This window comes from Macrobrachium nipponense, chromosome 32 (assembly GCF_015104395.2).
Source record: "Macrobrachium nipponense isolate FS-2020 chromosome 32, ASM1510439v2, whole genome shotgun sequence".
In the NCBI taxonomy this organism is placed as follows: domain Eukaryota; kingdom Metazoa; phylum Arthropoda; class Malacostraca; order Decapoda; family Palaemonidae; genus Macrobrachium; species Macrobrachium nipponense.
This window is the reverse complement of record NC_061094.1, coordinates 20,714,606-20,742,105: the sequence shown is the minus strand read 5'-3', so window position 1 is coordinate 20,742,105 and position 27,500 is coordinate 20,714,606. Positions and strand designations below refer to the sequence as shown.

Below are 27,500 nucleotides of genomic sequence, written 5' to 3'. Positions count from 1 at the left end.
AGTAGTGAATGACAGAAGTAGTTGCATTGGCGAAATATATATTGGAAGATATTCCCATAGGTAATGCCTGGAGTCACTAAGCCGACGTTGGTTTAGTTAAGTTGTATATGAAGCAAAGAAGTGCTTATTGATATTTTTCTTTGCAAATCTGCAACCAAAAAATATAGGAAAAATAACTCTTACGTTCAAATTCTCCTTTGTCCACCCCAGGTCCAGCCTCATTTAAGGTAGATTCACTCATCTATGCTTACATGTATTTAAAAGGTCAAAGTGAAATTTAAAAATGTGAATGTCATCATCCCAGTTAGTTTTAAAGAATATATTCTTCTCTCTCCCAGAGAGAGGAAGAATAATCCCATTACTGTCCATTTTCATTCCTAACCGATTGCCTAAGGCTCTTTCCCTCTGAAATAATAAAGCTTTCCATTCCCTAAAACGATCATGTTTCGAACACGTATCGTCTCGTACATGTAGGTTAGAATTGAGTTGTCCTTGCTACTGGCAGGTGTCGTTGAATAATTAAGGTATAATCGCAAGTATATTCATGAATTAACGCAATAATTCAAACACACGATTATAATGTATCCCTACTCACTCATAAGCAAGTACACAAACGCGCTTACGTACATATATGTATGTGTGTTTGTGTGTGTGTGTGTGTGTGTGTGTGTAAACACATCAGATATACCAAATACAGAATGCTTACCGAGAAACTAATGTAGCAGGAAATAGTGAAGAGCAGAAAGCCTTATTCCTCAAAGCTGGGAGAAGACAGAGCCTGCTTCATCCGCTTTAAGGGAGCGTACCAAAAGACTTGGTAATACCAATGACTGCATTAATGTCTCTGGTAAATGCCAAGGACTTTTCAAAGCCGACGCATTCGCCGGAGGAAAGCGGCCGACGACCCTACGTGAAATGCATTACGACAGAAAGAAAACTGTGCGGTGTAAGCGAGGAACGTTGATGATACTGTATTACAGTTGTCTGTGTGTTTTCTTTACTTGTCTCTTGTAAATAAGAGTTGGAGTTTGCAAAGTTATAGTTTTTTTAAACAGCTTATGAAACCAGTCGGAGGAACCCAGTCTTGACTTTCCCTAGAAAGATTATTTTCTATAAATCAGTCAGACGAATCGAAACATTTTTAAACAACATTGATATTGTCACCCGTTGCTGTTGTTTACTTTGGGGAGGGAGAATTCGCCTATCATTCATAACATTTAAGAAGGTACATTACTCTTCAACATTAGATTGTCATACAATGGGATTTTAAGAATAAAGAAGTCCTGAATGACCTGATTAGAGGACCAGGACCAATGACAAATGATTTGATTTAGCCTTTGAAAACGAAATCAATATTGAACTAAAGAATATTTTGGGTAATTGTTCAAGAACATCACTATTTTTCTTTTTAGCTCCTTTAGAGTGAAAAAATATAAACTATTCTGGGAATGCTGACCAATTTCAGCAGATTTGCTTTTCCCCACTGTAAAAATAATAATCATTAAAATATTAGGCGAAAGTTGACTAACGAAGGTTCACTAAACTTAATTTGAGATATAATGACACAAAAATTGAAGGAAATCCATTTAGTGATCTGTGCTAGGAACAACAAATCTATTTGTTTTTAAATCTTAAGTGGGATTCGTGGTATTATATCATTTCGAATACAACATTGTTTTTAAATTGCAAAATCTGTGTTTGAATCCAATATCTAATTCCGGAACAGAAATGATACAGTTGTTGTGTGCAATGATAGATTATAGGTAAAATAAAGGAAATTTCAGTTGATTGTGGATACTTTAGGTTTTGAGAGTTACGACGCCTTTTCAGTCCTATTTGAATAAATGTCTCTGTACATATCTACTTCTTTCTTTAAACTTTCTTCAACAATGTCGTAGCAATGCTTACCACATAAACACACACACCACACACATATGTATATGCATATATATTATATGAGCATATATATGTATATTCATATAAATAACTATATATATTTGTGTGCGTTTATGTGTATGTGTGTGTGTTTTGTGTGCACGCGTGTTTATGGTAGGGAGACAAAGAATAGATGATAGCTGATGTGTCAAAGGAAAGTTAGTTGTTTTGTCACTCAAGTGAGACAAAGGTGAAAGGTGAGTGCATCAATAGCAAGGCCATTGAGTGAGTGTGTTCCAAGTGTCTGAAAGGTGAGCAACGAGGATAAGGGCAGCACTCGCTGTGTTGGAGAAACTCTGAGGCTAAGTGACTGAGAACAGAAGTGGCGGTTTGAGAGATTGCAGCGGTACGACTGAGTGTAGTAGGATAAAACATATACTGAGTGAATGTGATCTAAAAAATCAATAAAAATAAAAGATAACGTTTAAAGGAGAGTCTGTGCCTAACTAGGTTCTGATGGGTGATTAAATGCAGAAGTGATAGGGAACGAGGTGGAATTCCTGATAGACAGGAAGTTCCTGTATTACATGAGAATGGAGAAAGTCCAGTGGAAAGGGACTTCACTGTAGGGAAAGAAATGGTATTTGCTTGAGTTTGCCTGATTATTGTTTTTTTTTAACAAAAGATATAAGTTTTAGGGGAAAGGTAATGGGTGAAAATGTAGCTGTTAACAAAATAAAGACAAGTAACTATCATAAGAAATAAGTGAGAAGAGCATGTCATGATGGAATGTACGAAATATGAGTTAGGATTATAGTCTTGAGGTAGGAGTAGATGACAATTTAAAAAAGGGTTGAAAGAGAGACTAAGTTCAGTAAGAAGTGGGATGACTGAATGAGAACATATTTGAACGTTATAATAATAATAATAATAAAGATTTTATTTGAGATGCAATTGCTTAACTGAAGAAGAGTGTGCCCGTGATGGGTTGGTAAATAAAGTAGAAAGAGAGAAAAAATGAAGACATTATTCCTAAGATATAGCAGCGATGGTGAGCAAGAAAAGCAGAAATTTTGTGGATGCAGACAGGAATGTTAATGAACCGATGATCTCAAAATACAAGGCGCAAATTGAGAAATGCCTCAAGTAAGGAGCCCTGATGTGATAGCGTGAGTATTTTGAATATTTGCTGAACATGGCTGAAAAGAGTCGGGCAGAGATGAATGATTGAAGAGGGAAATATGTTAGGGTAGTTTGAGAATGTCATAGAAGTGAGTGTTGACAATATATGAACAGAATAATTAAGAGGTTACAAAAAACCCTCAGGAGTTGATACTATTACAAGTGAAATACTGCAGTGTTGTGATTTAAGAGCCTGACCAGGGTTGTAGGGCATGTTTTGCTGAGGAAAGGATTCCAGAGGAATGGATGAAGTATTTGCTAGTTCCAGCGAGTAATAATAAAGACACTTGTAAGAACTATGGGGCCATAGCATGATTTTGTATACCACTGAAGGCATATGTTGGGCTTTGCTTGAAAAAGTAAGAGAGAAAACATAGAGACTGACAGGGAAGACGGAAAGAACAGTGTAGGTCCATGTGTGCCATATACAATTTATTCACATATCTTCTGTAGCTCCCAGTCGATTTGTCATTTGTCTCACTCCTACCACATACATTCCCTGAAATGCCCTTATAATTCTCACAGTCGCGTCTATCATTTTATTGAGAACTGTAGGCATTATTAAAGGGGTTTGCAATATCCCTTCATCCCCTAGCTGCACCAACCTTTAAGCCCTTTACATTACCTCAGTTCCCCTTTCCTTTCTTCATTCTTGATGTCTAACACCTCAAACTGTCACTTCTGAGTTCAACTCTGAGATTTTATTTCGGTTCCACTTTTAGAGCCTTGGGCTTCATCTCCTGTATTATTTGGTTCTCTCTTTATCATCTTGTCCAACCATACCACCTCCCTCTGTTTACTGTATCAAGTACTGAATGGCCAAACGGACCCCAGCGCTCGGCTCAACAGGCTGTTCCATACATCAGTTAAGCTAAAACTTTTATCACCTGTACTATCATACAAAGCAACAACTATTCTTCTCACTTATCCAGACATAACCTGCATATCCTGGTCAACCTCTCAGTCACACTTCCACCATCATATTGTTGCATCTCACAAGTAATCCCATCAACTCCGGTTGTCTTTCATTTCCTCAGCCTCTTAAGTGCCTCTATTAATGTCTTTAGCGCTTACTTCGATAGTATTTTCAAAGTCTACTCTCTCCAGGCAGCATTTCTCCATATCCCTTTCCCATTTACTCATTCATTTTTCCTCGGTATTTACTTCCCTTAGGAACGGCTTATTCTCCCAGAAGTACTTGCTCACCATTTGCCAATGCTCCCATTTTTTATTACGCACTTTTTATTATCTCCCCTCGACCCCATTATTGATTTAATCGTGTACTTGTAATTTATCTTTTTTCTTAATTGAATTTATTTTCAAGTAATTACTAATTGAATTTATTTTCAAGTAATTTCTAATTTGCTTTTACTCACCAAACCTTACACTATTTTCACTTATCATTCTTATAACAGCATGTATACTCCCTACTAAGTCTGTGACCCAACCTGGAATGCTACTCAATCTTTATATGCTACTTCAACTTCGATGTCTTTAACCAGAGTTCATTATTAATCTGTTTCCTCCTTATATAGTCCTCTTACTTCCTTCATGTCAAACTTGTCTTATTTACTCCTTCAGCTACATTTTCACTCCTTCGTTAATACTGAATCAACTTTCTACTTTAACTTTTGTTTCAATCAAATAATGATCAGGTATATTTTCAGCAGCCCCTTTTCTCTCTATTACATCTATCGGCCAGCCCTAGGAGAGCTCTTCATCAAAATAACCCATGAAGCAATCTGCGTAGACAGGTCCAAGGTTTTTTTAATTAAATTAAGTTTTTTAATTAAATTCAATCCCAAGCCAATAAAAGTACTTTTCCTTGAACCCGTATAATATATATATATATATATATATATATATATATATATATATATATATATATATATATGTCTATATTTTATATATAATATATATAATATATATATATGATATATATATATATATATATATATATATATATATATATATGTATATATACTATATATATATATATATATATATATTATATATATATATATATATAATAACAGGCCTTAAATTAAACTGGATGGCATCTACCAAAGATAATTATTTAGTATAAGTTACACACATTCTAGGACTAAGAGTCCTCATTGTCTGGTTAAAGTTAAGTATATCTTGTTTTAACCACACCACTGAGCTGATTAACAGCTCTCCTAGGGCTGCCCCAAAGGATTATGGTTTTATTTATGTGGCTATGAACCAATTGGTTACTTAGTAACAGAACCTACAGCTTATTGTGGGATACGAACCACATTATATCGAGAAATGTATTTCTAATCATCAGAAATACATTTCTCTGATTCCGCTCTGGTGGCAGCTGGGAGCGAATTTTAGCTACCAGATTGGTTAGCGAGTGCGCAACCGACTCGTCCAGTGAGGAACTCTCATCGTCTGGTATCCATAGAATGACTGGACACGTGGTCCAGCTGTATTCATATGCGTATGGTACAAAAGCAAAACTCGGAGATCAAAACATTATGCATACTACTTGGGCCTTCCTATACATTTTCCGAGTTGCTTGATGCAAAATTTAGTTAGGGCTATATATACACACACATATACATTATATATATATATATATATATATATATATATATATATATATATATATATATGTGTGTGTGTGTGTGTGTGTATATATATACGTATATATATAATATATATATATATATATATATATATATATATATATATATATATATATATATATATATAAACCCCAATTAAATTTTGCATGTGTGTTTATATATGTGTACATATATATAAGTAAATACGTTAAACGTAAGCATTCATACACATGGCATAGATTACTTTAAAAGCGAAGTCACAGTGAATAAAAGCAAATAGCTGGACAGTACGCTCGTATATATATGTCCATTCTCCAGGTTAACCTTAGCCTCAAGGAGGTTAATCGGTGGCCATGGGTTAATCCTGAAAATGTACCTTTTTGGATTAGGATTAAATACCTCCTTTGGCAAGATGGGAGACGTGTCAACGCTGCTAATTGTAGGAAAGTCTCAACCTTTTGTAGCCAGAGGATAGTGTCTTTGCATGACCTCTTTTCTGTTGCTGTGTATATGATTTTTCTAGATAGGGGGTCCTCAAATCCGCTTTCAGTATTGCTTGTCATTACATTATTTGCAGAGGTTATGAAGGCATTTTCTATAATAAGTCTGGCCGTTTTATTTGTGTTCCTGTATAGAAAGCTCAAATTCTCCCAGTCTATTCTGTCATCTTTTTCCCAGCAGTGCTTGGCAAACGCTGACGACTGATTGTAGTGCCTGTTTTGTGTGTGTGTGTGTGTGTGTGTGTTGTTTTCCTCCTTTGCACAATTTGCTCTTTTCACCAAAGTAACGTCCTTCACAGTCTAGACAATCTATCATGTATACCATCCCCTCCCCTCTTACCACTTGTACCTCTACCGACTTCTTTTTCCTAACTGTTTTATTAATAATCGTGCATTTTTTGTTGGTAAATGCCTATTAATTTAAATGATCTAGCTTCCTGTTGAGGCGTGTAATAGTGTTGTTGTCAGGGATTATGATTATTTTTTCCCTTTCAAATGTTCCTTTTCTATCGCGTCCTTCTTTACAAAATGGTTTTTTCATGCCTTGGTGTGTGCTCGTTCCTAATCTCGTAAAGCTCTCCGTCAGGTATTCCAGCTCTTCATCTAAGAAATCGGAGCTGCAAATCCTAAAAGCCCTGATAGCCAAACCCATCATTACTCTCATCTTAATTTCTTTCCAGTAGCTGGAGAACATAATATGTATGTATGAATTGGTATGTCTCTTTTTTATGCACCTTAAAACAAAAACAAAAAAGACAGTTAAATTTTAATTTTCCCCTTCCCTCTTTACCAACACATCCAAGAAAAGAAAGGGGGAGAAATTCCATTTTAATGTTTATCCCACTACGTAAGGGCCTGATATTAAAGATGATTCAATAATAGTGGCCGGATATTAAAGATAATTCAATATTAGTGGGGAAAAGGTACCAGAAGTGTAAATGATAAATCCGCCACCTGGGCATCCTAGTAGACTTATTCTGAGTCGTGATCATATACCAGGTCTCATATACATTGATATGTAAACGATACACGCAGGGTTATAGAAAAAGACATGGTTGATTGCCATTGTAGACTGGAATAGAATTTTGGATGAAATCAATGGTAAACACTTTAGAATAGGACTGTAAAATACGAGAAGTCACTGATTGACTAGTCAAATCAAGTGAAAAGCATATCAAGCAGACTAGTGTAAAATACTAGCAAAAAGAAGGCCAAATAAGAATGGTCTTTTTACCAAACGCAAAACCCCTGGGCTTCCATAGAAAAAAAGTAGTGGACAGATAACTTAGTAAAGTACGAAAAGACTCATGGGGCACTCATATTAGGAAAATAAATATGATTACAGAATACATAGAGGTTTGGAATAGAATGAGCAGAATTAAAAGATTTCCGGTTAAAAGTCACTGTGCATTAATTTATAACGCAAAAGCTTAACCGGTAAAGACGAAGAGTCAGGGAATTTCAATCATGAGGGGAGTGCATAAACCCCAGCCAGATATAGAACTGGGCCTGTTTTTTCACTCTGGCTCTACATCTATGTAATTTTGTCTGAAGTTGTCTAAGGTTAAACGTAACGTAAAAAATGAAGAACGAAAAAGAAGAATAAAAAACGTATCCACACTTGTGAATACTAAAGCAGGAAGAGGAAGACATTCCTCTAAACGTGAATTTGAAAATGTCATTTACTTGAAATATACCATATATATACACATGCCCATGCATGCATGCAAACGTGTTTATATATATATATATAATATATATATATATATATATCTATATATATAGATATATATATATATATATATATATATATATATATATATATTATATATATATATATACATACACACATATACAACCTGACCAAACCAGCACAGCCTGGGAAATCTCTGATTACAACCGATAATCTCTCTCTCTTTCTCTCATTCTGTTAAGATTTATTTCTCACCCCCCTTCCTATTGGTGCTGAACTTAGACTTGAAGGGCTACAGGAGTGTCAATGTCAATGTTCATCCCAGCAACCTTGAAAACTCTGGGTTAGACATTAATATCTGTTGATTTCAGTTATTTTTACATGTCACCGCCTCTCCACCCTGTGTTCACCCCTCCTTCCCACTAGGGCTAAATTTGGAATTGAAGGTTTTGGGAATGTCACGAAATTCATCTCAGTGACCTCGAAAACTGTGGATTAGACACTATCTATCGTTTTCAATTATTGTGACATGTCTCCCTCCTCCCAACCCCCTCCTTATTGGGGATAAACTTAGATTTAAAGGGAATTGAGAGTGTCGCTATTCATCTCAGCGTCATCAAAAACTATGGATGAGACTGATATCTATTGTTTCAGTAATTTTTATGTCACCCCTTTCCCACCCCTTCTCATCCCCTCCCTACTGGGGCTGAACTTGTACTTGATAGGCACCGGGAGTGTCATTATTTATCTGTCCTTTCTGTAATTTTTTTATTCCCCCCTTCCCACACACACACCCCTTTGGGGCAATGATGTCTTAACCCCTCATACAGCTGAAGATGACAACGAGCGCTGAGAAGTCGAGTTCCAGCCCTTTAAGGCAGGTGCGGTCCTCCTCTGCCCTTTTAAGCTGGAGTGGTCCTCTGCCCTTTGCAGCAAGTGGGGTCCATGCCCTTGGAGGCAGGAGGGTTCCTCAGCCCTTTGAGGCAGGAGTGGTCCTCTACCCTCTTAGGTAGGTGGGGCCCTCTGCCCTTTGTGGCAGACAGGGTCCTCTGCCTTTGCTGCAGGTGGGGTCCTTTGCCCTTTTGAGGTAGATGGGTTCCTCTGCCCTTTGCATCAGGCAGGATCCTCTGCTCTTTGAGGCAGACGGGGTCCTCTACCGTTTGCAGCAGGTGGGGTTCTTTGCTCTTTGAGGCAGGATGGGTCCTGTGCCCTTCGCGACAGGGCTGAACTTGGGGTGTAATAATTCTTCTCAGCGAACTCGAAAATTATGGGTTAGATACTAATATCTGTTGTTATTGGTTATTTTTACAATGTCACCCCTTCCTACCCCTTTCTCACCTCTTCGTATCAGGGCTGAAATTGGACTTGAAGGATATTAGGAGTGTCACTATTCATATCATAATATCTATCGTTTTCTAATATTTTTACATGTAACCTTCTTTCCAACCCCTTCTCACCCCCTCCCTATTGGGGCTACTGCTTGATAACTATTTTGAAACAATAAAATTAGCACCAGTAGACTGCATTTCAAATCTGAACCAAATTAGCCCCAAAATAAGAAAGTTATAAGGGGGGGAGTTAGATGTAATAACTTTTTACGGGGGGTTACATATGTTTTTAATAAAATCTAGTTAGCCTATTTTCTAACCCTATGTAAGCTTCACATATGTGCCAAATTTCATACTGATCAGTTCACTGGTGTAGGCGTTCACTTGGAACAAACAGACAAACAAATTGACTTATTTTCCCATTTATATAATAGATTACATGTATGTATATGTGTGTATTCTTTTACATATATATATAGATATACTATATTACTATATATATATATATACATATATATATATATATGAAAGTCAATGGCATTATTTATACTTTTTTATATATATAGATTTTGAATCAGTATAAAAAATTTTTCGCCTCAGGCGAGCCGATAGGTAAGGAACCCATTCGTCGACTATAATTAGTAATAGAAAAGAAACCTGAATAATTTTTCCTTACTTCGTAGCAGCTTGCCTGAAGAGAAGAAGTATAGACTGATTCAAGTCTAAATAAGAAGACAGTGTCTGCAAATAATGTCATTAACGTCAGTAGATATCGCTTAAGAGAGAAAATATGCCCAAATATCATACATATACGTGTATCTATTCACTCTACCTCGGAATTAATATATTTTCATATATGTTAACCGAAAGGGAATTAACCGAAAGGGAATATTTTAGTTGATAATAATTTCGTCGGCTCACGGGTACGAACCTATGAACTAAGAAATCAGGACGAAATTATCATCAACTAAAAAATTCCCCTTCGGTTAACATATATGAAAATACATTAATTCCGTGGTAGGGTAAATTATATACCAAAGGACATTTGTAGATTAATGCGTATATATGAATCACGGTGATGTGATTAGACACACACACACACACATATATATATATATATATATATATATATATATATATATATATATATATATATATATATATATATATACGTGTGTGTGTGTATGTATACATATGTACATAGTGTGTGTGCATTAAAGTTATCATCATGGCACTATAATGCATCAGTAAAAACTCGATTAAACTCACCGTCGATCCATATCCACCTTAGGGCGTCACGAGTCATAGAAGAATACTGCGATTCGCGATGAACATGAACCAGTGGTGACGAAAACCCATCTTTCTCAGCTAAGCTGACGTCGCCTTCATCCTGGAAAAAAAAGGACGAGACACTGAATCAATCTGTCAGCCTTAGAAAACAAGATCGCGCAAAGAAAACTCAAGGGATAGGAGATACTTTCAGGAAAGTATACTCACTCCACTAGTCGTTACCTTTTGTTCTGTAAGTCTGCCACTCCGTTTATCGCCTGTTTTCACCATGCCTCTTGCACTGTTCCCAAGAAAAATTATTTATAGGTTTTCTGCTAAAAGCCAGGGCTCCATATTTTGAATGGAGTCTTTTATTTTTTTCCTTTTAAAAATGGTAAAATCGCCAACCTGGAATTGAAATTCTCTCTCTCTCTCTCTCTCTCTCTCTCTCTCTCTCTCTCTCTCTCTCTCTCTCTCTGAGAACACCCAATCTACGGGAACTACTTATTGCTGAAACGCTCTCAGACACACTCATATGGGCTAAAATGTGTAAATTCACAAATTCTTACTCTAATGAAAATCATATCTTTTCTAAAGATATTTCATTGCAAATCCAGACAGTGTTTACGATCATATTGAATATAGAATATAAATAATACATGTTTTACATAATAATTTTGCTAATACATATGTCAAGGAATATTCTTTTTCAAATTATAAAAAGTATTTACCTTGACTTAGCTGAAGGAAGTAAGATCATTTCACTGTAAAAAGATATTATTTCAAAATCATTAAATTTAAATCCCTGCTAAGTCAAGGCTTCCTTAAGGAGTGTTAGCAATATAGTAAAACAGGCCATAAAACCACGTTGACATCTTATATACACATACTAAACAAGTTGAAAACATGTCAGCAACCGTAAATAGAGAATAAATTCTTTGCAAATGCTGGGTAATCGTAAGAAGCACTGGTTAAGAATACAAATAAGTCGTTGACTTGTCTTCAAACCGTTTGTGGGACGTGTTTATGACACGCTTCACTGTTGTGTGGATGCTTCCTAAGACGTTAGGTGGGATGCTGCACCAAGAGAGGGCTGGGTAGAGTAACTCTGAAGGTTTCATTATCCTGCTCTGATAACTTCAGGTCAATAGTGCATCTAATTCACTAAATTAAATGATATGCAGATATGCATAGGAAACAGTTGTCCAAATGTATAAGCAGTGGTAGTCGAGTTTTCCGGGAATAAATCCTGTGGCAGACAGCTTTCTTTTAAGTTATAAGGTTTTTTTATTATAATTTATGAATGGCCTGATCACTGCTTGCCATGGACCACTGTAAGTGAATTATGAAATATTTACATCGCGTTCTGCGGTACAGTACTGCAGAGGTTACCTTGTACTGCCATTTCCTGGATTATTATCCATATGGTATTATCATTATTGAAGACAGAATACTTGAAAGCAGATGACTGACGGAGGAAAGCGAGAGAACTGAACACTTCCAGCCGATGCCCAGGAATTATTTCTTCGTTCATTACTCGTTGAAGTATGCAGTTATAAATATGTTAGCGTAAATAAGTTTCGTTTACTCTCTAAAACTTAAAACCAAGTAAGTAATCCATATTCTTCTAAAGGCTGAATGTTTGGTCAGCCAAGTAATACTAACAACTGTTTCCTATGCTTATCATATGCAAAAAAAAATTCGGACGCACTGCTGACCGGTAGGTTGCTCGGTTGCGATAATTGAGCCTCCAGAGCCGCTTGCTGTGCCTTAATGGGACAAGACTCCTGAAACACGATTAAAAAGTATGTGTGGCATTGCCTTTCAATGACAGCAAAGGCTTTGCCATTTGTTCAGAACCATTTTCTCTGAACACAGGCAATGTATGCTTCGCTAATTTCAAGGCTTAAATGCCCTTTATGTCGTGAAACTTTTTTTTTTCTTTCACTCCTTTTTTCCAGCTAAAACTGTCAATACCACAAGTCAAACTGCATTTTCATGTTTTTCCTTCCTTTTGACTGAGGTGGTCTAAACTCAAGTTGTATCAAATAAAATACCACAAACTTATAGTTGATATACATATTGTATGTTAGATGAGATTACTTATTCTTAAAACTGACATGTGATCGGACTAAGAAATCTTATATTGGGTTCTCTAAAGACGTCATGCTATCCATTCATTAACTTCTTAGTTTTCTTCTTGTAAGTACTCAGGCCAAAATGAAATGTTGCCTTCTTTTTCTCCAACTCTCCTATCTGTAGCAGTATTTTTAAAGCCTAAGAATCCGTGCTTTATAGAAGAAAATGATGATGGGCAGTTATTTCACACGAGATTCCATTTTAGTCACAATGATTCCTTACAATTAACAACTGGATCAGTAGAAATGCGTTCGGTGGATGAGATACGCTTTTAGCACCAACATTGTCTGAGAACATCCACAATGGTACTCTTTGCGTAGTTAAAATGGAAATGTACAACTAAATTTCCACATTGCTTAATTTATATTTGATCCTATTGCCTAACGAGAGAACTTCATGAAGTACATATGCCTTTTTCTGGAACAGTGAAAATCTCCACTGATAACTCACAAAGTTTGAAAGAAAGCGTGTCATATGTCTTGGCTTAGAGTAAAAACAAGACCTTGGACAGTTTGTGAACAGGTTTAGTGCTAAGTATGTACAGCCACCAAAAGAAAAGTTCGAGAAAAGTGAAGCAGACCGTCAACATCAATGCTAAAAGGCATCTTCACTTCTCACTGTAACCACACCATTTACACAGTCACAAAAGTCATTAGGACGAAAGGCTTGGCTATGTACAAGGGGGCCACAGTCTCTCTTACTCAAGAAGATATTCATTTGCTTCAAGATTCATGATGAAGTGGTTCAAATAACATCAGGGATGAGGGGAGTTAGTTATTATTTCTTTCTCATTTTCATAAATAGGTTAAAAAATGGTTAATTTCTACACTATTGCCATTGTTGATAATACATGCAATAGAGAGTAATAATCCCGCATTTATCAGGATTAATACATCTAAAGCCCTGCCAGATACCTGAAATTTGTAGACATGACCAAAACACAATCTACGGATGTAAAACAATAACTTCGTGCCCTGACTTGTCACTACACAGTACTGTATTCTCTATATTATACGCAACAGCAATTGTTTAATGTCATTACTGAAAAATGGCACGCAACTGAACAGAGGATCAGAGTATGCTTCACCACAAAGTGCATTAGTGTCTTCTATGGCAGCCACTCAGAGAGAAAACTCCTATGGTAATCCTGACATATATCTCTATCAGCCATTGAAAGGTGGTAAATATAATGGCATGTAATTACATGTTGCTGTTGTTCGAATGGTGCAAAAGGTTACACACACACACAAGTGCTTGCCTACTCATGCAACTTCTACCAAATCTTTTTGTAGTGATGCCATATCTTTCTCAGCCACTTGAAAACATTAATCAAAGTGATGCGTAATGATGGATTGTAGTGCCTGCCTGCTATCCCCACAATGCCCCTTCTCAGTGTGCTAAATAACACCTGCAAAAAGTTGGCAATCTACAGACGGATTCTTATTCAAATATATATATAAATATATATATATATATATATATATATATATATATATATATACATATATATATATATCACATAAGGAAAACCATAAATAAAAAGGGCGAGTGGCGTCTAACTGGACATTACATTACAAGCGTTTTATTAATAAGAAACGTTTCATGTTATCACCAAAACATCATCAGTCTGCAATTGAAATTCACAATTAAAATAGCTTGCGAATTATAATAAAACTTAAAATATACTTAGAACGTTTAAATAGAGAATGAGGAGAAAACTACCTATTCTAGATGAAAGAAAGACCTCAGTGACTAAAAACGGTAAGGTCTGCACACAACTTAAACCTCACGCCAGAAAGAGAGAGGAGATGACGAGGTGTTGGAGTTTAAGCTAGATGATAGGTGCTTAATAAACAGTGACTCAAGGATAGTTAGGTGCCTAGTTAGTTTTGTGGTGCCAATGATAGAGAAATGAATCTTTTCAATGGGGACTTTACAACTCTTTGCATGTGCTCTTATATTAGAGAACTCGGGATTAGAGATTTTGGACCGAATTTGGGATTAAGTTACAGAACTGGGTAGAATCTCTAATCCCGAGTTCTCTAATATCAGAACACATGAAAAGAGTTCAAAAATCACCATTGAAAAGAAACAATTCTCTATCATTGGCACCACAAAACAAACTATCCACCTAAAAATCTTTGAGTCATTTTTTATTAAGCACCTTTCACCTAGTTTTAACTCCAGCATTTCGTCATCTCCTGTCTCTGGCATGAGGTTTACGTTGTGTGCTGACTTTACCGTTTCTAGTCACTCAGGTCTTTCTTCTAAAATAAGTAGTACTGGCCTTCTCCTTTTAACTTTCTGAGTATATTTTGATTTTTATTATAATTCGTAAGTTTATTTTAATTGTGAATTTCAATTACAGACTGATGATGTGTTGGTGACAACATGAAATGTTTCTTATCAATAAAACGCATGTACAGTTGAACACAGTTTCCCTGGTACACCTTCTTGAGCAACTTCGAAAAATTATATGGTAACAGTGTTTACTGAGGGGGATGGGGGGAGGACTCTTCCTCTCTTAGCAAGAGTTCCACCAATAAGCTCTGGAATTCTTTCAGTGGGAGGAGTCATTAGGTAAGGTTGGAGAAAGACACACACACACACACGAAGTAAAAGAAAAAGGAAAGAATTCTGAGCAGGTTATATCGCTGTAACTAAGATTACTGTCTCACTTTTAATATAAGTTTGTTTATTAAGATTCCATTTAACTTTCGTCTAAGGCATTATCTTACCACCATGTCTGTTATTATATATCGGTGATATTCATTACGCAATACTTAAAATTGATCAAAATTTTAGAGTTATATTGGAATTGGAGAGAATCACGAACATCATAACAGGATATTTTAACTTATCACGTAAGCCAAGTTTATAGTATAGGTTGCAGTGCGTTTCCTACAAATTCTACAATAGGAAGCTATAAAGAGAAGGGCAGCAACACTTCATTGAACATACCCAAACACTTTGTGAACGTTTTGAAAATGTCAGACACCTTAGCTTCTCTCTCTCTCTCTCTCTCTCTCTCTCTCTCTCTCTCTCTCTCTCTCTCTCTCTCTCTCTCCCATATTAGCTAATTTAAAGTGACATGTCATCTAGAAATACCACTGCGCTAAGTATGCAGTTTTGATATGTCATCAACACCCTCTAATCTTGACTAAACTAATATATGCATATATATTTTTTCGGGGGGCGGGGGGAGTGGTGTCGGGGATTAAGTTCTTGTTGTTAAGCCGTCTTACAGGTTTTGGAATTCTGAAATGTAATTCAAACAGACAAGCTTCTTGCTTTTGCTGTACCGATGCCCTCAGCTTTGCTACAACTGAAGTGGATGGGGGACTATGGGTAAGGTTGGCCTGTTGCGACCCCGATGAGTGGACGAAGTACTAGATATGCTCGTGGATAGTGTATGGCTAACGAAAAGCTCCACTTGAAATACTTTCTTGTTTATCTTTAATGACTGCGTGTTTTTAGTGTTTATCCTAATATTATTACGGTACTGTAGATTTTCTGAATACAAAAACATTTACAAGAAGAAGGATTGGGTTAAACTCACTCTCTCTTGAAATACATATAGAATGAAAAAGAGAGAGAGAGAGAGAGAGAGAGAGAGAGAGAGAGAGAGGAGACAGAGATAGAGAGAGAGTGAGAGAGAGAGAGAGAGAGAAGACTTGACGTTACTGAGGAATCAAATGAAACTACTAGGGACAGAGAAAATTCCATATATGTAATGGAAAGTGAAGAAGGCCTTCCAAACTTGGTGCAAACTTTTAAAACAACATTCCCATGTGGTAAAATTAATTAGTTTGCCAATGATAAAACAATTGTTGATATTCAGAGGTTTCTTGTACTCATGGTTGGGTTTGTATTCCTCTTGGAATATACTGTAGAGGTTATTCGCTACAACGCCGTTTCATTACAATTAATTATTACATGATATGGATAAACATATCTACTTGGCTTATATTTTCTAATATATTAATTGTGATACATGTTTTAATGTCCTACGGACAGAAATTCCTTTTGCTCTTATCGTCATTCGTGTGAGGATAAGAGACTGACGTCTCTATTGTTAAACAGCCCCTTCAGTCATTTACCTGTCCATTGTGGAAAGAGCTATTTGGAGAAATGTAGTTTGATGATACTGTCCTAGGGTTCTCTTTTTAAATAATTTTTAAAGAAAAAATCAGGATGGTGAAATTCGCTTTAGATTTTGAACTCCTTTAAGATATCAAATTCACCTTTCTAATTAATAAATTATAATAATCATGACCTGGAGCTAAACGATGTGCATAGGTGTGTTTACGATTTTTTTTTTACATCATACGACATGGAAGTTCAGCGGAAGCCATGGGGTAATCCAATTATACACACTCAATTTTTAAATTTTATTTTTAATATTAGTGAGAAGTCCAGCCACCTTCCTTCTAGATCACCTCTTGTAATCTGTTAGGCATAGAAGATTCAAGGTTTCTGACGATCTGTGGTCGGTTGTGGAAGAACTTCCATTGTGTTCCCAGTGGTCCATAAGTTCATCTGGTCTCCTCTCCCTCTCAGGCTCCCAACATTTTACCAAATTAGCCTAAATATTCTCAGTGAGGTTCATGTCTGTATCCTTACTTGGCCAGTCAAGCAATTGCAGATCCTCTCGATCTTGAAACTATTCCTGGACTATTCTGGCCGTATGGATGGAGCAGCGGTCGTGAATGAAAATGACAGGAGCAGGTGGGGAGGAATAATTCCGCTGTTGAAGTGAAGGAAGTTAGAAATCCAGAATAATTTCAATGTATTTTTCACCAATGAACCTCCACTCAGTCCTGGTGATATCATCCATACAATGTAAGAAGATCCAGCCCCACACGTTTACTGTGACATGCCCATTTCTGGTCACCTGGTCACCTCGTAAATGTTTCTTCTGTAGTATCTGAAGGGAAAAAATGTAATTTTTAACAATTTACGCTTTGCTTCTCGTAATAGGGAAAATAATGCTATATCGTTTGGGGAAATAAAATGCTAAGTAACAACCCTTGCATTAAGTTAAGAATGTTTATTCATCTGCAAGGATTAATACTTATAATAGCATTAAGTTTGATCTGCAACGGTCCGTTATGATATGATATTCTTTAATTCAGTAAACAGGCTGTACTCTATATTATAAGTTTGCCTACGTGATTATTCATAACATTAATATTGCATTTGCTTAATGCCTGAAAGCTGGCCATAGTAGAACTAATGGGGGGTTTTCAATGAATTATTTTAATTTTCACACTTCTCGTAGCAATATAACTCAATTAGCGGAAAATACATGGTTATTGACAGAATTATTATCTTTTGATTATAATATTACCCTTGCTTATAATTATTATAGTCTGACTGTTAATATTAATTATAGGAACTCACCTTATATTACTCGGTCTTCAGTTATGTATTCTGCCGTGACTTCTGCTAGTAAAAGACCTTTCGTCACTGCATACGACTCGAGACCAAAATTCCATATCCTCCCCCACAAACTGTTGAACAAAGGCAAGCCTATCAGCACGATGCCGTTCGGCGAGAAATTCCTTCTTGGCAGGAATTTTATGAGGTATTCCTGCCTCATGCAGACGTCTTCGCACCGTCATAGCCGAAACATTTAATGCCAGACGTTCACGAATAGCAATAGTATTGGTAAAAGGATCTTCTTCTGCTGCTCGTCGAATGTCGTCGTTATCCTAATGGGAGGTCATTCGTGGTGGAGGTCTTCGAACTGAAATACGTAATTAACATGCAGATACCTAGATAATCAAGATTAATTATAGCCTGTTTACTTATGGGAACGCTATTTGGTATTCTGGGAAGTAAAGAGAAAGAATCACTATTAGAGTTCAACAGGACCAAGGCAACTGTAATTTACTATGAGATTCAGAGGCTCTGTAACACGGTTTTTTCGCAATAACTTTTTATCTATGCATTTCATAAATATAACGCTTATTCAGAATACATATTATATCTACACATAAATTTTGACTGTATTCTGCATTACGTAGGTTGAATACATTTGGTACTTATAATGTAAAAGTGACTTTTTTTGAAGACGGGCCAACTTACTCAGAGAAAAGGTTTCGAACGCACTCGTTACGTAACTTATGACACCATTTCTTCCCCCTTTCTCGATGGATGATTGGCTATAAGTAAGGAAGGCTAAACCTCTGGCAACAATGACATACAAATTTAAATACAAGCAAAGCAGTACACCTTTATGAATTCTGGAATCTCTCCACTGATAATTGTCATAATGAACAAACCAACAAAATATGTTAATAAATACAAAAACACTTCGATTATTAGTCTAACTCCCAAAATAGGTTTCTTAAGAAATTACAGCCTACTTTATAGGTCACAATCAGATTGACAAGATGTAGGGAATAGTTGGTAATTTTCAAAAACATAGTAGACAAGCTTGATTTGATAACTGCTATATCCAATGTCAAGCAATTTTTATTTATTGGCTATCTACCTATTTATTGAAAAAAAAAATAGCCGGTACCGTATATTGGCTTTAAACCTTCACCAATAATTATCGTCAGAATGATGACTTCATGAGGCTCCACCCACTTTCGCCTCGTTATAATTCAGGATAACACTGAAGGCTATCATGGGAATTGTTGGATTAGAAAATTTAACTTCTGGCTATAAAAACTAATTTCTCGAGTAGCTGTAAGAAGTGCTAAATGATCCTCAAGGATCCCAGCAGTTGGCCTAAACGTTTAATTCATGTATATTACTGCTATACTGTTGCGGCACTACTGCTACAGTAGTATTACTACGCTAGCACAGATACCCCACCCACATCTATGTATTGTTCCGCCATTCATAAAGTCTTTGGGTTTCAGAGCAGATGGAGTTTCCGTCTGGTGGATGGGCGGGGCAACATTACGTCAAAAGGTGTTTACCTTGCTTACGTAATGAATGTTTTTCGACTCTTGGCTCGTAATCATTGGCCATGGCGTTGGGTAGATGATTTTTACTCTATAAAAATTAAAACTATCGGGTTTAGGTTATTGATAATGCTGGCACAATTTGTGTGTGGTTGTAAAATATACATATGTTAACTTTCAGCTACATCCGATGCTTTGACAAGGAGCAAAGTCCAAAAAACCGTGTTACAGAGACCCTGAATCTCATAGTAGGTTTCATAATTTCACGGGTTTATAAGGTTTATAGTTTAAAAAAATAATAAATAAATGAAATAAATAAATGCTATCCAAAGTCGGTCAATTTCCCAGTCTAAGCGTTCCTCCTTTTCCATTTATTTACTGTTGTAGGGGAGACGTCAAGACGCTGTGCAACAGCACCTATTGAAAGCCCACTTTCTCGTAGAGCGACGATCTGCGCCCGGAGAACTATATGTTGCTGTTCATTTGGAGACTATAACGAATACTACTAGCAGAGGACAGATAACCTATCAAAATTTATACAACACCTCAGTCTAGCCATGATTAGGTGACAAACTTGTTAGCGTGTAATAGGGGTGCTGTAGCAGTGATATCGTTATCACTGAACAAAGTGATATATTAAATCACACGATTACTGGGAGTGATTGATTGATTGGCTGTTACTGGCATTGCAACATCTCGGGTCAATACTGTCATTGATAACGTTTAAAATTCTGTATGTGTTCATAATCATAAATTGTTAATTATTTGTTTGAAACGCTGTTTACTAAAGGTGGCGCTGTTTCTCTCTTAACGTGAATCCCACTAATCAGCTTAGCATTACATTTCCCCAAAACGATATATCATTATTTTCCCTGTTATGGAAAGCAACGAGTAAATTGTAAAAAAAAATTCAGATTGTTTTCCTTCAGATACCACCGAGGAAACATTTACGAAGTGGCCAGGAGTGGCTTGTAACTGTAAACGTGTGGGCCTGGATTTCCTTACATGGTATGTGATATCACCAAGACTGAAGGGTTTCACCAATGAAAAATAGGTTAAAATTCTTCAGGATTTCTTCCTCCCTTCTCTTCACCAGCGGAATTATACCTTTCATTCGTGACGGCTGTCCCATCCATACGGCCAGAGTAGTCCGGGAATGGTTTCAAGGTCGAGAGGATTTGAATTGGTTGACTGGCCAAATAAGGGTGCAGACATGAACCCCATAGATCCCGAGAAAGATAAAGTCGATTTATTAAAGATTGAACAATTCGCAGTGCAGTGGAAAAATCACTGAATTTCTAATCAGTTTTCTCCCATGTATACATAATTTCTTTTTTATTTTTGTTCCCATTATTTTTATGCTCATCCATTTCGTATGAAGTAGCTACTGTCCATATCTTATGTAATATAAGCAGGTTAGGGGTAATTACGTTTGCTTTACGCAATTACAGTTAACTTCAAAACGTGTTATTAAAAACATTTCAGATAAATGACAATTACTCCAAGCCTGAATAAAAGGTAATGTTTATTTGTAATTGGTAAAGCTATTACTGTGAGTTTCACAGACAGTGCAGTCACGTTTTTGGTCAATAACACTGTAATGAAGACTGGTATCAGTACGAGATTTTGCTATAATTTTTCGGTATCAAGGCTTTAACTCTAATGAATGTCCGGTAAAAATGCTAAATGTTTATTTGTAACACATAGAGCAACTATAACCAGTTACCTATTCAAACCAATCTGTAGGCAATTGGCGGCTCTCTCTTTGCTAAAAAAAAAAAAAAGTTGAAAAGTTGCGTGACAAACGGATTTTTGCTACCATGCCGACAGTTATGTTCCTAGGCGGCCATCTCTTCTTCACCTTCGTAATACAAGCATATGGCTGATGCCCTGAGTCCAAATGAAGATTGCGAAGGAGGTAACCAAACGCAAGTATAACAGTAGCTTTTCCATCAATCACAGTGTCCATCGTTCTACTACTCCACCATACATGCAGATATCTCTCACTCTAATAATTATAATCATTTACTCATAACCCAAGTCAATAGTCACTAAAGAAAGAAAAAAAAATTGACCTTAAGATAAAAATAGTAATAGCTACTACTACTGCTTAATATTGTTCCCTTGTTTTCAACGTAGACCAAAAGTAATATATCCATGCCTAAGGTAAGGTAGTACGGTACGGAATTTGCACATTTTTTCCGTACCTGAACTATACCGTACCTTACTTTGGTAAAATTGTCGTTGCGTTATTCCGTACCGTACACATAGGCTAAATATCAACCTTGCCGTACCGTACCGTAATGCCAGCCTTGCTGGCAGGTAACAACTGAGTGAATCGTTAGATATAAACAACATTGTAAATTATTATTATTAGATTAGATAGATGGATAGATAAAATAAAATCGTACAAAATATACTTAAACTGAAGTAACATTCAGAGAGAGAGAGAGTGGGAGAGGGAGAGAAGAGCGAAGAGAGGAGTGAGAGAGAGAAGGGAGAGGGAGGAGAGGTGAGGGAAGGAAGAGGAAGGGGGTGGAAGTGGGGGTAGAGGGATAGGGCAGGCGAAGTTTTTTTTTATATATATATATACTGTTGTGTTCATATCCATTTCTGGCTAATCGAGCCTTTTGCCTCTTCGTACAGGACAAGTGTCTATTCTTTATTATTTGGGATTCATGATACTCTTATAAATTACGGTACTGGTGTAGTACACTATAGCAAAATCTCATACTTAAACGAATCTTAGTTACAGATAAATAGGTTAGAGAATTCGCGAACATTTTTACCGAGCTCATTTTACGAAGCAGTGCTCAACGAATACTCAGTTCTCAATGTAATTATTAACAGGAACAATAATTACGTGAGCATATTATATTTAACAGTAGCATCTTTATTTCATACCATGGTGATTATGATCCCTATTGGCTAATCCTACAATCATGGAACGATATAATGATATGCGAAGCATGGTATTGTTTTACTCGACTCGAAACAGAGTCTGAATCCCATGGGTGAGGTCGTCAGCAGGATTTTTAAATGGGTCAGACTTCATAACCACTCACCATGAATCAAAGAGACACAAATCTGGCGCTGCGAGGGCGAATTGTCACTTTACTCGACAATTGTTTCTCGATACGAGCCATTGCACGTGATGATGTGTGTCCCCCACCACGGTACAGTTGTGGATAAGAAGATGGGAGGAGAGTGGGAACGTGAACGACTTACGTAAGTTGTTTATGCTGAATGATTGGTGGATATGTTACATTATTCATTGTTATTTAATCTTGCTTATTTAATATGAAAGTTTTTTTCTTAAATGTATTTCGTCTCGCTATTATAATTTTGGTTAGACTACAGATATCCACAGCCATTCCAACACCACAGTAATATTTCAGGTGCACCTCCATAATTCCACACCAGTGGGTGGTTGGCCCTTGCCGACCAACAAAGTTAGATAGTCGATTGAGTTGTCTCGATAAAATTAAGCCTATAAGAGCATTTTATTTGTGCCCACCCCGTCACAGTCGTGTCTTATGATAGCTGTAGTTTATTTATTAAATGTCATTTCAGTGATGGTTCAGCCATGATTTACAGTTTGTTATAATAATCACCAACCAAATTAAGAATATTATGGATATATGTAATCTCGTTCTATTTGATATGCTTTTGAAACCAAAAATATATGGCCATGTTTACTAAACTATGATCAATCCATCGAGTACAAAATTCGAAGAATCTATAATTGATTGGCGATGTTATATAAATTATAAGTTAATCATTTAAGATAATATGTTCGCTTAGCTAGGCCAGGGGGTCCACGGAAAAACCACCCCAGCTGAGGATGACGCCATTATCAGGGCGGCTCGAGAGCAACCCTTAACCAACGCCGAGGCATTTCATGAAGACCTTGGATTAGGTGTCATCGATGACAGTAACGAGCAGACTCCATGCTGCTGGGATTCATCACGGGACTCCAGCGACATAAGGCGGGAAGGCTTGATTTTGCCCAACGCATGGGAAGCTGCATTGTTGGCAAACAAATAGAGCCCAGTATGATAAGCAAAATAAAAACTATTATTTGCATCAATTATCAATTGCATTCTTCTTTATATTAATTATTAATCTTCAGATTTTCTTCCACGGAAGTGGACTGTCAAAATATATAAAGGGAGTAAACATAAATAAGAGTTCTATTTCTGAGATAAATATTAGGTAAGGGACAGTGACATCATTTGCTCTTTTTCCTCAAATATAATATATTAAATAAATAATTACATGATAGAATTCTTTCAGTGTTGTTCATCACTGAGAATTTAAATTCTCCAAAGGTATATATATATATATATGATTTATATTATACACCCTTAATTTTTTCTCTCATTCAGATATGAACCCCGTAACATTGTTGAGGTGGTTCGATCCAGCCATGTCACCTGCAACGTATGGGGCTGGGTGTGTGTGCATGGTATGGGTGATGTGTTCTGTATCGAGGGACGATTTACAGCAGCTAAGTATGTTGAGCTGCTGCAAAGCTCCTTCTTGTCTTCGTTACGAGAAAGGAATTTTCCCTTCCCACCAGAGCCTGTTCACACTGCTCACGTTATTCAAGAGTGGTTTGCCAGACAGGATAACCTGCTTCTTCATGAATGGCCGAGCAAAGGAGCAGATATGAATGTGATTGAACACGTGTGGGTCCAGATGGTGAACACATGGAAAATGGAACATGAGAGAACAACACAGCAACTCATGGCTCACATCAACTCTCAGTGGGAAATTTGTAGACGGAGACCGCAGCAAATTTTCAACCTTGTTCATTCGATGCCCGACAGATTGAGGGAAGTGACAGAGGAGGGAGGGTGGATGGTCAAGGTATTAGATTGTATATATATAAATGTTAATTTTTTAATATTTTTTGTAATAGGACATAAAATTGTTTCTCATTTTGTTCTCACTAGTTATTTGATTATATGTTTTAATAAATATAATTCACAACAAGTTTTATTATAACCATGATATTCTTGATATAATATTCGAAGTATCTGTAAAAAAAAAAATGGCATAATGCCTCCATACAATATTAAGAGTATTGCAGTAAACTTTCATACTTACTCATGCCCCACATGTTTTTGATGTCTTCCTAATCACCGTTTCTTGTTAACAGCATTGCATTATAGAACTGAATGACTCGCTGAGCACTGTTTTCATACAGTGAGGTCGGTAACAGTATTGGCAAATTGCCTTACCTGTATACTTTGTTCACTGTGGTGTGGCCGATACAGATATAATTCGCCACTTATTTTCGCTTATTAGCTTCTTGGAGTCTTAAAATAGTTTCCATTATTTGAAATGTAATGCTTTATATCCTACTGATATTTTCAATGTATCTTTGGTTAAAACCTAAGTTATATGAACAAGAGTAAAATGTGGCATATTTTTTGGCCGTCGTTGTCGGTTCTGAGTATAGGGGTCATATGCTCTGTGGGACATTTTAAAAGGTAACTGTCAATTCAGTAGATGATACTCTCTTTATGTCAGCGACTATAAGGAAAGCCCAAATGACTTCACCTATCACCTGAGGTCAACGAAATATATAGTCTATAATCAGTGCATACATGATTTTAGAAAAAAACAACAACATAACCCTTAAAAGGTCAACCACGTCATATGACGTGTTGCAGAAGTCGTCCCACACATGTTGTTTACGTCATGTGACGTTTTTAAGTTTTTAATTTTGTGCGCCTTCATAGCTTATTGTATCGGTATTGGTTCTGTACTACTTAGTTCCTTATTAGAGGCCTTGCTGGCCGTTTGCACTGCTCGTCTTCCATTTGTATGAACTGCGCGGGGGAGGGGAGGTAAGGGTGGCCTAGGAGGTTGTCAGAAACGTCAAACCAGCTAATCTTGTGTGGCAAAGGATTGGTGGCGATATTTTTTTGCCGCACACCTTCGATTTTGATGATAGTATATCGGGAATAAAGTTTTTTATTCTATTTTTAATGATTCTATAATGGAACTGACTGTAGAGAGATCCAATCATTAACTTCATGCTATGAAATGGGGTAATATAGCAAGCGAACACTCAAGGGAACAAGAGTTTATGACATTACAGTATCAGAGATGAGAAATTTCTTTGCTTTGGTTATGCTTATGGGTATGGTCAGGAAGGGCAATCTTCGACATTATTGGGTCACTGATCCTCTCTTGAATACACTAGACATATCAGAACTGCATACTGTGCGCAGGGGTTTTTCTTGTCACTAAGTTAACTAGTATAGCTGAGAGAGAGATATATAAGTTAACTAGTATAAGAGAGAGATATAAGTTAGCTAGTATAAGAGAGAGAGAGAGAGAGAGAGAGAGAGGAGCTAAGTGTCGGAGACTCAACAAATTCATTGAATTTTTGGGTATATTCAATCATTTGCTGCTGAGCTTCTCTTTATAGCTTCCTATTGTAGAATTTGTAGGAAACGCACTGCAACCGATGCTGTAAACTTGGCTTACGTGATAAGGTTAAAATATCCTGTTATGATGTTCGTGATTTTCGGCAATACCATACCAATATAACTTTAAAAGGTTGATCAACTTTAAGTATTGTGTATGAATATGACCGATGTATAATAATAGACACGGATGTAAGATAATGTCTTGACCGAAAGTTAATTGGAACCTTAATAAACAAACTTAAGTTACAAGTGAGACAACAATCTTCATTACAACGATATAAACTGCTCAGATATTTTTTTACTCCGTGTGTGTGTGTGTGTGTGTGTGTGTGTGTCTTTCTCCAACCATACCTAATAACTCCGCCCACCAAACGAACTCCAGAACTTATTGGTGGAACTCTTGTTAGCAGAGAAGGGGTTCTCCCCCCATCTCCCGCAGTAAACACTGTTACCATGTAATTTTTCGAAGTCTCGCAAGACGGTGAACCAGGGAAACCTGTGTCCAACTGTACCTGACTCGTCTGATTGGACCCCTCTTCCTATATATATATATATATATATAGATATATATATATATATATATATATATATATATATATATATATATATATATATAGCATTGCTGCAGACCATCGACAGAATTTTGATGGCCAGAAAGAGTGAATGCATATAACTGAGGGATGACTACACATTTCTTCCTTTAAATTTTACTTGGTGTAGTGGATTTCCTGTTGAATAATAGTTTCCGTGGAACTTACGCTGTAAGTGTTTCCTTTGTCATCCATGAATGAAAACTAAAAGCATATGCATTAATGAGTCCTGAACTTCACAGTCTTCCATAACTGTGAAAAATAACCTGTCATGAAAGTCATGATATAGTAAGATGAATAGTCTCATTTAAGTGCTGCCATGCTTTTACTTGCTCGATAATTAGGTGTTGGTTTGCTGTACCATACAATTCACATTTATGTATTTTATACTCCCTCCAGTTAGCTTCTCTCTGCAGTCCCAGCGTAAACATTTGTCTCCTTTATTCTTTCATTCTGGTACGAGAACCAAACAGGACAATGCGTCGTAATAATTCCTACTCCACCTGTTTTGCAATGCATGAGCTTGTCGGTGTAATAAGTCTCTCTCTCTCTCTCTCTCTCTCTCTCTCTCTCTCTCCTGGTTCCTCAGTAATACGCGGAAATATCTTCCTCCGAAATATCAAAGGTCAAGAGATTATTTGTGCGAACGTTTTGATCAAATTCTCAAATTTCGTATTTAATCGCCGATTGCTGTATTACTGTGCATTTCAGCATGTCAATGAGGGAAAGAAAAACATTTAAAAATATCATAGCCTCTGTTCATTTTGAAAAGGAAAATGTTTGACAATCACTCATTTATGAATCAGACTAATTGTTGATGTGGTCAAAATCTAGAGCTCCCTGAATAATTTGTGATACCTGATCTGCAACTGGATTCTCATTACTATATTGCAAGGTAAGACCGCATCGAAGGAAGCTTCCATAAACCCGATTGCATAGCTATTAAAAGAACAAACGGAGGAAA

The 27,500-nt window shown here is 36.6% G+C and overlaps 1 protein-coding gene and 1 long non-coding RNA gene across 2 annotated transcripts in view; one reads left to right on the top strand and one right to left on the bottom strand.

The window, feature by feature from the left end:
• LOC135207262 (uncharacterized) overlaps positions 1-27,500 on the top strand; it is a 147,493-nt gene that overhangs the window by 43,719 nt on the left and 76,274 nt on the right. The gene's annotated exons all lie outside the window — the stretch shown is intronic.
• Positions 1-27,500, bottom strand: part of LOC135207261 (uncharacterized) — a 183,315-nt gene that overhangs the window by 130,726 nt on the left and 25,089 nt on the right. The window contains exon 2 of the mRNA XM_064238915.1: positions 10,442-10,562. Within this exon, the coding sequence (XP_064094985.1) occupies positions 10,442-10,562 (121 nt within the window). The remainder of the gene's footprint in view (positions 1-10,441; positions 10,563-27,500) is intronic.